At 40.1% G+C, this 11,063-nt stretch overlaps 1 protein-coding gene across 1 annotated transcript; it reads right to left on the bottom strand.

The window, feature by feature from the left end:
- Nucleotides 1-992: 992 nt before the first annotated feature.
- LOC142367100 (uncharacterized) lies at nucleotides 993-2,924 on the bottom strand. Its single transcript, XM_075449030.1, has 6 exons — nucleotides 2,353-2,924; nucleotides 2,222-2,263; nucleotides 1,929-2,134; nucleotides 1,641-1,800; nucleotides 1,450-1,537; nucleotides 993-1,346 (listed from the first exon to the last, which is right to left on the bottom strand). The coding sequence occupies exons 1-6, from the start codon at nucleotides 2,825-2,827 to the stop codon at nucleotides 1,319-1,321; spliced, it is 999 nt and encodes a 332-aa protein (XP_075305145.1). The 5' UTR covers nucleotides 2,828-2,924; the 3' UTR covers nucleotides 993-1,318.
- Between the last annotated feature and the right edge of the window lie 8,139 nt (nucleotides 2,925-11,063).

Here is an 11,063-nt window from a genome sequence, read left to right as displayed (position 1 = left end):
TTTTTTAACAATAGATTTCTTAGCTTCTGATTTAATAAATATAAGATGGTTTAATACTCAAACTCATACACACAACAGTGAAGGTTACAAAGACAACTATTAAGAAACCCAGGAAAAATTATACCAGACAAAAAAAAGTCAAATGCTTTAAGTACTCTGTATGAACATACAACCCCTGGCAAATAAAACGATGGAAAATGATACAAAACTACTTCCTTTGACAGGCAAATATTCAGGCTTTGTGAAAACATTAAGGTCATTATGTATTTTCTTTAACAAAAACAAAAAAAGAGAAAAAAATGGAATCATTCAATAATGACCACGTCATTGGGTCAGTATGTCTTTCCTGAAGAAAGGTTTGAGCGTTATTTGTTATTTAGACCTTACCCTACTAACAGAGAACGGAAATATAACGTTTGACTTTGGTTCTCTAAAGGTTTGGTTATAACCAAACCAAAATCTACCACTTAAAAACGTTCCCTTTCGGTACAGTGAAACCCAAACGTTCCTTGGATGTTTAGGGAACCACCCATATGAAACGTTAGCCAGTAGTTACACTGCTACCAACCAACAACGTTATGCTTAGTTGTTTTTCGGTTGTTTGCAGAACTTAAGGTTAAATCCCTACTAACAATTTTTCGTTCCGAGAATGTTCCTGGAACGTGAGCCCTTGGTTGTTTTTAGGTTCTGAGTACGTTGATTTTTGTTTTTTTTTGGGTTCTAATTTGGTTAGCAGGTTACACCTATTTTTGTTCCCAGAACGTTATGTTTGTGGGTCCCATAAGGTTCCCTTGCCGTTCCCATATGGTTCCCACAACGTAGTTGGTTAGATATTTGGTTCCCTAGACGTTCTCATGAGGTTCCCCCAACCTTGTTTATTATGTGTTGGTTCCCCTATACAACCAAAGGGAACGTTTTTAAGTGGTAGATTTTGGTTTGGTTATAACCAAACCTTTAGAGAACCAAAGTCAAAAGTTTCAGTTCTCTGTAACAAGGTTATTATGCACTTTAGTAACATGGTACATATTTGGGTTCTTTCCCACAATGTTGTCATATTTCTAGTTTGTAAAAATGCACGACAACTATTTACTTCAGAGCTAAGCAGTGATGGCAAATGTTGCAGGACGAGAATGTTTACCAAATCAATACTGTTAAATACAAGAATAAACATAAAAAATGGGTGTATTTGCATGGTTTTATTACAATAAAACAATAATAATAAAATATAAACAAAAAAACAGTATGAATAAAATACAATTTACTACAATAATAAAAAAATGGGTGTGGGTGCTGGTGCTGGTGCTGATGGTGATATGGTTCAGTCTGTTCCGTCTTGAGGAGCTGGCCTAAAAAGAATACGAAACGGTTTAATCCAACTTAGTACCAATATTTAATTTCATTAATGTGACTATTCAGAGATTGATATGACAGACTAAAGTTTACATTTACCTTCTGTGCGGTGCAAATTTCAGTGCATGGCTAATGCACTCTTCTATGTCAGCAACCGTTGTTAGCGGGTATTTCTGCATGCAGGCCTCTACAAATGAAAGTTAAATGAAAGTTTAAACAAAGTTACACTTTAAAACCTCAATCAAACTTGGCATAACACTGAATTGTAAAAAAATACCTGTTAAACTTACCGGTAACAACTTTGTACAGGGCCAGGCCCTGGAAGGCCTTTTTTGCCCTCCTCCCCCTCAGGCTGTACTCCCCCAGGACCTGGTTTGTAGCCACCTGGCGTAACATGCGCCGAACGGCGGCCCCCGGATTCGCCCCACCCAGGCTTCCCAGGAAACGTTTCTAGAAAAAGACAAAACAAATTAAATGAAGTGAAAACAAATGAAAAGCTTATGTGGTCTACTTTCATTATTCAAATTAAACACATTACATGCATACATCTTCATATATAATTATAACCAATTAATTACCATTTGGTTCTTTGTCTCTGGTTGGGCCAGACTCCTGTCTAGCTCCTCCAGCTCCTCCACTGTTTTACATTGACTCAGCAGGACCTCTTCCTGCTGAGGAGCCTGATGCTGAGGTCGGCTGGAGAGAACAGCAGCCTCCAAACCGTCAATCCTCCTCTCGATCGCCTCCATCCTTCGCGTCACACGCCCCATGTGCTCTTCCATTGCTAGGTGTATTTATTATAGAATTGATTTTAGTTTTTTTTAAATTAATATACTTGTTACATGTGAAAATGTGTGCATGTAGTACTTACTTCTTCTTATTTGAAATTGTATGGCCTTCTGTTCCTTCATAACTAAAGGTGGAATTGAGATAAAATTCATTGTAGTTTTACACTCAAAACACTTTTGCTGTGTGAACATCAATTGTGTATCAAGTACTTACGCTTTATTAGGACAGCCATGCCTTCGCCAAGGGTCATTCCTGAAGTTTTTGAAAAGAAAATTGTTAGCCTGTTTAGGTCTTTCAGAACCTCATCAGGGTAGTGTCTGAGTTGATCTTTGATGGTTCTCTTCAATCCAAAGTGGACACACTCCATCCCTGACACTGTTGTTGACCTGATATCTGTTGGGGTTGATAACAAGGTTCTGGCTGTTGAGGGTAGCTCTGGGTGACCATTGAGTTTTAATCCGACAAGAAGTTCATCAAGTGCAGAGTGTGGGATGTGGTGTTTCAAGGCCCATTGTTGTAACATGTTCCTAAATGAGCTCTCTGGGTTGTTGTCCTTGTTGTAGGCGTCGTTGGTGGGTGTGTCCCACATTTCAGTGTCCAATGCAGATCCATCACTGCTGCTGTCCTGCTCCGAACTGCTAACTGAACTTGTTGGCTCTCCCATGAGCTCGTCTGGTTGTTCTTCCATCTCCACTGGTTGTATATCTGGGTTGTGTAGAGGTCCATGAGGTTGTTGATCTGATAAAGTGCGTCCTGCACGTTGTGCATACTTCTCAGCCCTGTCTGCGGCATCTTCTGCATCTATCTGGGCACGCACCAGTGCTCGCACATTCAGCACCTCTCGCCGTGCCCTCTTCCATTCCTTTATGTAAGTCTGTCTGGCCAGCCTCTTTGAAGTCATTATCTGCAATGCAATAACATTCAATACAATGCAAACAATGTGTACCTGTGTAATGAAAAATAGGGAAATTGAGGGATAGGGAAAATACAACATCACAACATTAATAGGGAAATACAACATTACAGCACAGTTACACACAGTGTGACTGTAGCATTGCATTCAATCGAGCAGGAAAGCAAAACAAAATGTGTAACAAAACAATTGCTTAACAGATAGCATCAAACGCCTCTTGAAAATAACAATTTTGCAAAATCCTTTGCAGTGTCCTTTGCACTACCATAATTTCATGTTAATTGAATGTTACACACTAAGCTTACAATAATAAATTGCAGTAAATGGGTGTTTTTATTTGAGCAAATTTTTTTTTAGGCTGTTTTAAATAAGCTAGTAATAAACACATTTCTAAGAATGCTCCAGTTGTCTTTCCACTTCCCCAGATCATCAAGAACCCAAAACATGGGTTTTGGTGATTTGGTGCATAGGGCACGTTGCTAAAGGAAGGCTACAAAAACATGCAGGCACTGCAGCTAACAATGGAACTCATTATCAAGTAATTAGGCCCTTGACTTGCTTGAGTGTGTCTGCATTTAACTGAATTTAAAACAACAGCTTATTTTACTGTAGCCTATTTTACTTATTCCATTTCATCTGTGGTTCAATAATATGCTATATAAACAATGAATGGAGAAACAATAAATGAAAGCTGCACTAATGTGGTATGCTCAGTCCAAGAGATTAAAAAAAAACGCCTTTGCTGCCATTCTACATAGTGCAACTTTAACTAGTCAACAAAAATGAATGTTACCTTTTCAATAGTCAATCACAGGTCCTCCAGCAGAATCCAAAAGGTGCCCGGCTGCGTCCAAAGGGAATGACCCTGTTCACTGTGCTCAGCCCATTCATACCTGTCCCCACAGCCACGCCCCCACAACGTCAGTTAACCTGGTGGCCAATCAGCAGACTATTTGGAATTCAAACTGAGGGCGGTCCAGAGCCATGGCTCTGGGGCGGTCTTTGTGATATCTAAACTTTAGATGGTAAAGTCTTTAAAATGACTAAAATAGATAAATAAAACCATTTTTTTTAATGTTCTATCCACTAGAGATGCTTAACTCGAATCTTTTGGGTGATCCGGGCTGATCGGATCATTTCAAGGAGGTGATTCGAGTTATACGGATCACTTGAATCACTTGAGTCACTTATTAAAAAAAAAAAAAAAAAAAAAAAAAACCTTTCTGCCGTTAAGTGGCTATGTACCTCGCCTTTTTTTTTTGTCCCATTTATCAATTCATTTTGATAAATCAAAGAGCAGCCTACGGCTACAATTTCATTCATTTATTTTTGTCAAGTAATAATACAACGCCATTTTATCTGAAAGCCAGACATGAAATGATTATTTTTCAACGACTGTACAAGATGCATGAAGCCACGCTAACCGAGCCTGCAGCGAGCTACAGAGGCTTCAGCAGACGGGTTGACGACGACAATCCTTGCTGCCGGCAGAATCGAAACTTAAAAAGATCCGAGTTGGCATGGAGCCGCTACTTGCCCGTCTGACCCGCTGAATCGCTGGCTCTGAGTGACTCAGCGGGTCAGACGGGCAAGTAGCGGATCACTGCCAACTCGGATCTTTTTAAGTTTCGATTCTGCCGCGTGACTCGACTGGCCGTGAGTCACCCAGAGCCGGCATGATTCGCCCGACTCAGCTCAGGCACCCGCTTCCACTAGAGCCGAGTGCGCCGCGACCCGCGACTCGCAGAGTGATCCGTTCGAGCAGTACGAGTCAGCGGGGATCCGTCCCGTCCGGACGGATCGCAAATCAGGACGGATCAGTAGGGGGCATGGCTCACTTAACCAACAACAAACGGGCTCGTGACAAACGGGGCGGGAGTTAGGTTTCGTTTCACTCAGTGTGTGCCTGTGACTGTGTGTTCGTGACTGAACTAGTAGGCAACTAAAGAGGTATATATGTATATATATATATATATGTATATATACATATATATATATATGTATATATACATATATATATATATATATATATATATATATATATATTCCGGTTTCATCATTTCTCTCACGACAAAGGTGTAAGAGCGCTGTAACTGCCATTTGTTGACATAATGAAATGCCGTCTGGCTTAACTTGGGCGGATCTTTTTTTTTTTTTTTTAAGGCGGATCAAATGCATGCCACCATCCGGTCTGCCCGGGTGACGTATTTATCCGGGTTGAAAACCGGATAACCCGGATTTTGTTACAGCTCTACTATCCACATACAGTAGCCATAAAGTTTGCAACAACAACCTTTTATTCTAGTAAATAGAGTATATCCCTTATGTGGAAGCAACACTTTTTTTCCTATTGGCAGGACGGCAGTGTTCCCTGTCCACAAAATTGCTTTCTGCATTAAAGTACAGAGCTGTTGTAGTAAGCTTATGCTCTTTATTTTAATCCAAACTATAGCATTTACTTCTATTGTACATAACGCAGGCCTGAGCAGGCCATGACGTCACATACACGTGAGAAAGTCTTAAAGGCATACCTCTTTTTTATTATAATTATTAATTTCAGTCCACTGCTACACACAAGGCAATGCAATCTGTTGGACTTTATATAGAAAGGCAATGTGCTGGACTTGCAAAGTGTTGCTGTAGCTGCTTTGTCTAAAACAAAACTAGTCAAACCAGTTCCCAAAAGCCAGAATGCACACAATGACCTTAAAGGATAAGACCGTTTTTTTTACATTGGGCCCTTGATTTCACATTATAACATGATGTTCTACTCACCCCTGCTTGTTGTTGAACATTTGGAGCTGTTCCGAAGATATTCGAGAGGCGTCTGGCTGCTCTCTTGAGATATTCGGCCATGAAACGGTTTCCTATGGGCAAGCTTATACAGGCACAAACTATGCTGTTTATAATTTATTTATTACTCTACACTAGCACTGATAACGTGGAGGTGCGTCGCTTACTTAAAAAAATCCGGGTTACTAATTTTGAATTTTAGCCGAATGAATAAATAGGCAGCAGGTCTGTGGGCTGTCTGTGGCAGTAGCACGAGGAGGACGTCAGTAACACCCACTTTACGACAAAAAAATCAAAATTACAATAACCCGGATTTTTTTAAGTAAGCGACGCACCTCCACGTTATCAGTGCTAGTGTAGAGTAATTAATAAATTATAAACAGCATAGTTTGTGCCTGTATAAGCTTGCCCATAGGAAACCGTTTCATGGCCGAATATCTCAAGAGAGCAGCCAGACGCCTCGCGAATATCTTCGGAACAGCTCCAAATGTTCAACAACAAGCAGGGGTGAGTAGAACATCATGTTATAATGTGAAATCAAGGGCCCAATGTCAAAAAACCGGTCTTATCCTTTAATAGCCCAGCCATTTCATGTAGGCCTACCCCTGGCAAGGCATTAAAGTAGGCCAAATGGATCATGTCTAGTTATTTTTGTGTGAATTTAAAACTCAGTTTGTAATAGGTTACTTTGAGACATCACATCTTAATTTGTATTGCAGTCTACTTAATTTACTTCATACAACTTTATTATTTTAGCTTTGAACAAGAAGAAGAGGGCTTTCAGAGCTGGCAACAGAGAGGAGGTGCGAACGATCCAGAGGGAGCTGAGAGGGAAGATTAGAGAGGCCAAGGATAAGTACAGGAGGAATTCTGGAGTCAAAACTCCAGCAGAACAACATGAGAGAGGTCTGGAGTGGAATGAAGACCATCACTGGCTTCAGACCATCCAGCAACAGAGGATTGGAATGCACTGTGGACATGGCCAACGAGATGAATCTGCTTTTCAACAGACTCTGTGAACCTCCCCCGTCCCACAGCCTCATCTTCCTGTGATGGCCCCCCTCAGACCTCCTCCCCCGGCTCCCAGGCTGACTGCACTCTCCGGCATAACACCTCCACGCCTCACCGCTACACTGACTTTCACCCCTGATCATGTCAGGAGACAGCTGAGCAGACTCCACTCAGGCAAGTCTGCAGGCCCGGATGAGCCCCTGGGTGCTCAAGCCTGTGCCCCCCAGCTATGTGGAGTCCTCCACAACATCTTCAGCCTGAGCCTGAGGCTGCGGCTACACGAAAAGTACAGCCTCCCACACAAAACAGCTACCTGACTGACTGTAACGAGGCAGAGGGGAAAAGGGTTAGAAGGGTGCTTACAAAGTTCCTTGACCCTTGAACATTTTGTGTTGTATACACTGCCACTTGTCTTTTAATTCACCAATCATTGTGTATAAAATATGTCCTGCCCAGCCCAGGGATACCTTAAGATGTGTGTGTGTGGAAGCTTTTCAAATTGTTTGTACATTGCATTCAGTGTTGTGTACAGCTTTACATTTACTGTACAGAATTTTTAATACAGAAGTAACTGCAGTTTGTTTCCTGTCTTTTGTAACACATACACAGTGTAGCACATACACAGCTATACATTCATCTCTTATAAACAGCTGTGTAGTCATTTCTTATAAACAGCTGTGTAGACTTAAAAAAAAAAATAGCTGTACAGTCATCTCATATAAACACCTGTGTGTTTCATGTGTGTGCCTGTCTTAAGTGTGGTGTTTTGCATGCAACACAAACAGGCATTCTTATAAACAGCCCCTCATCATCACCGAGCACTTCTCTATTCATGGGCGCTCAGAAGGCAGGTGTCTTTCATGTAAATGGTTGCCATCCATGAGTATGTAGCACATTCACCGGTGTACATAGAAAAAGATGACACGTGACAATCAAGCCACCCCCCACCCCATTATCACCTAGTACTTCTCTATTCATAGCTGAAATGGTTGGCATTCCTGTACATGCGCACAATGGCTTCACCGTTGCTCATCGGAAACAGGCATGCTAATTTTTATAGGCTACAGAATTTCACATTTTTTTGTGGAGGAGCTCATGTAAAAATTGTCTCACAGTACCCCGCTCCTGCTAACTCATCCATGCATTCATCTCCAGCAGACTCCATCACTGTAACGCTCTTTTAACTGGACTTCCCAAAAAGAGCATTAAACATCTGCAGCTTACTTGAGTTACTTGAGTATGTGCATTTAACTGAATTTAAAACAAGTTGAGATTAGGCCAACTTATTCTACTGTAGCCTACTTTACTTTTTCTATGTAATCTTTGGTTCACTTGATATGCTATAAACAATGAATGGAGAAACAATGAATGAAAGCTGCACTAATAAAGGGGTATGTTCAGTCCAAGAGTAAAGGAGAATGCATACCAATCATAAGGGGAAATACTGTTGGAAGGGACAAATCCAATAATGTTGTCTTTAAACATGTTTGCAGAAGATAAAATGCAGTGGCCAACTAATCTGCCATTTACTATGGGGAATTTTAATAGCAGCGCGTGCCTACCAGAAACACACACACACACACAATTTCCAAAAATATACATTTTTACCTGCAAAAAATAATGTTCATTGGTCGTACTAGTAAATATGAGATCATTATTTAGTAAATATTCATGAAAAGATCAAATTTGGCAGTAGACAGCACAGTTTCAATCTGCAGCTAATACCTACTCTGGCCACCATCTTACACAGTGCACCGGAATGGGAATAATTGTTAATATTGTATGCAATATTAACAATTATTCCACAAAAAATAAACCAAATATATTTGGTTTATTTTTTGTAAACATTACAAAACACACGCGCACATGCACGCGCACACACGCACACACAAACAATAAATGGGCCCACTTGGAATGAAACAATAACTTCTTTGTGACCTTTGTGTCCCTTCTTTAAAACAAATATATCATACATTTTGTATTTTAATATTTTCTTTTTGGTGCAATAATACTAATAATGAGCAATTCATGCATTGTAAGAAATTAATGAAAAATGTCAATGTCAATGTCATTATGGCCAGCCTGTGACATTTTTGTGACACCAAACCCCCCGTTTTGACTTATGGAGCTTATGCAGAGGTAATACCATCTCTCCGAGTCCTTTTACCTGACATCAACCACATATCATCTGTTGGGGGAAATGTACTTACGTTCTTCAAGCAGTCAAACATATATGCTTCATTATATTCCGTATCTTTTCTCTCATGATTGAATGATTCCTTCATTAATTTCCTCTACTTGAAATGAGAAATCAAGACATTGTTATAAATTGGCTTTATTCTTAGACTTTATGTATTCATATTCTGTAGTTCTCTAGATAATCTATGTTCCTAGTGTGTACGTTACACTCTGCTCATACAACGCAAATGTATGTCCAACACTTTAAGATGACGTAGCGGGATAAAATAACTGGCTCAGATAAAGCGTCTCTTAGAACAGATAGGTCTGGTGCAGTAGATGCACGCCTGAAACAACAACACACACACACATCGCTTATCACATCCAAAGAATGACAAAGACGGTGATGGCCTGCTCACAGCATGAGTAAGTATTCAATGATGCGTCGTCAAATGTAGGTACAACCTCTGTGAGATAAAGGTGGACATAAATATGAAATGTGTCCAGATATCGGGGCTCTCTCTGATGGAGGCCCTGCGAGGGCTCTGTCTCTCCGAGTTCAGCACGGCTAAACTTCACATGTGACCACGAATAAATACTTTGTTTAACTTAAGATTCCTCCAGCTTGTTCTTGGGCTTCCAATAAAAGAATCGGGCTAACAACATCAATTACAACAATTTCACTGCATTTCTAAGGTATACACTACAAAAAAGTGTTGAACTATTATTATTTCTACATTCATTTCTGTTTTTTTTCTTCGTGGCATTTTTCTAATGCCAGAAGTGACTATGTCTACAGGCTCTTATCTTTTTTAATGTTTCATATTTGATTAGGACATCCAGGATTGGGGGAGAATGTAGTTATAGAAATGTTATAAAGATGTGGAAACATACGGTGGCCGACATGTGCAAACGCGCTGCAAACGGCGAAACAAATCCAACAATAAAATGCTGCAAGAGAAAAATGCGGCAATCACAAACACGACCAGAGCGCACGCGCTGCAAACATCAAAACACATGCAAGACAGAAACGCACAGCAAACATCAAAACACATGCAAAACAGAAACGCTGCAAACATCAAAACACATGCAAGACAGAAACGCTGCAAACATCAAAACACATGCCAGAAAAAAATGCGCTGCAAACTTCATAACACATGCAAGACAGAAACGCTGCATACATCAAAACACATGCCAGAAAAAAATGCGCTGCAAACTTCATAACACATGCAAGACAGAAACGAAAGAGAGGAAAGTCAAAAGGTACGTTGTCATTTATGTCTTTTTTAAACACTTGGCCGTAATCTTTTACCTTATAATAGCGACATAACTCCGCTGCTCTTCTATAATAAAGTAAAAGATTACGGCCAAGTGTTTAAAAAGGACATAAATGACAACGTACCTTTTGACTTTCTTCTCTTTCATTAATATGTTAGATCTCCCATAGTCGATCCCCTATCCCACAGGTCGAGACCCCCTACTGGCCTGGCGAACTTCCGTTGTATTTTGAAGTTTGCAGCGTTTCTCTCTTGCATGTGTTTTGATGTATGCAGCGTTTGTCTCTTGCATGTGTTTTGATGTATGCAGCGTTTCTCTCTTGCATGTGTTTTGATGTATGCAGCGTTTCTCTCTTGCATGTGTTTTGATGTATGCAGCGTTTCTCTCTTGCATGTGTTTTGATGTATGCAGCGTTTCTGTCTTGCATGTGTTTTGATGTTTACAGCGCGTGTGCTCCGGTCGTTTTTGTTATTGCCGCATTTTTCTGTTGCAGCATTTTATTGTTGGATTTGTTTCGCTGTTTGCAGGGCGTTTGCACGTGTCGGCCACTGTAGAAACATGCTCACAACACTGATAAATACATAGTTGATTAAAACAAACAAACAAAAAATAGTACATTGACATGTATCATCTTAAAAATACAAATTATATTGATCAATGCCATATTTTTATTGTTTATCATTAAGAATATTTACTGTATTTTACTAAAGGTTAATCTACTGTAAACTAGTATAAAACAGTACAAGCGTGT

This window comes from Odontesthes bonariensis, chromosome 18, assembly GCF_027942865.1.
Source record: "Odontesthes bonariensis isolate fOdoBon6 chromosome 18, fOdoBon6.hap1, whole genome shotgun sequence".
Lineage (NCBI taxonomy): Eukaryota > Metazoa > Chordata > Actinopteri > Atheriniformes > Atherinopsidae > Odontesthes > Odontesthes bonariensis.
This window is presented reverse-complemented; position numbering and strand designations above follow the sequence as displayed.

Excerpts from the sequence above, each read along its gene's own strand:
- LOC142367100 (XM_075449030.1), bottom strand. The coding sequence starts at position 2,827 with ATGGAAGAACAACCAGACGAGCTCATGGGAGAGCCAACAAGTTCAGTT. Across the intron at positions 1,801-1,928 it reads CAGAGACAAAGAACCAAATG|AAACGTTTCCTGGGAAGCCT; the intron begins GTAATTAATTGG and ends GTCTTTTTCTAG. Across the intron at positions 1,538-1,640 it reads CCTGTACAAAGTTGTTACCG|AGGCCTGCATGCAGAAATAC; the intron begins GTAAGTTTAACA and ends TTTCATTTGTAG.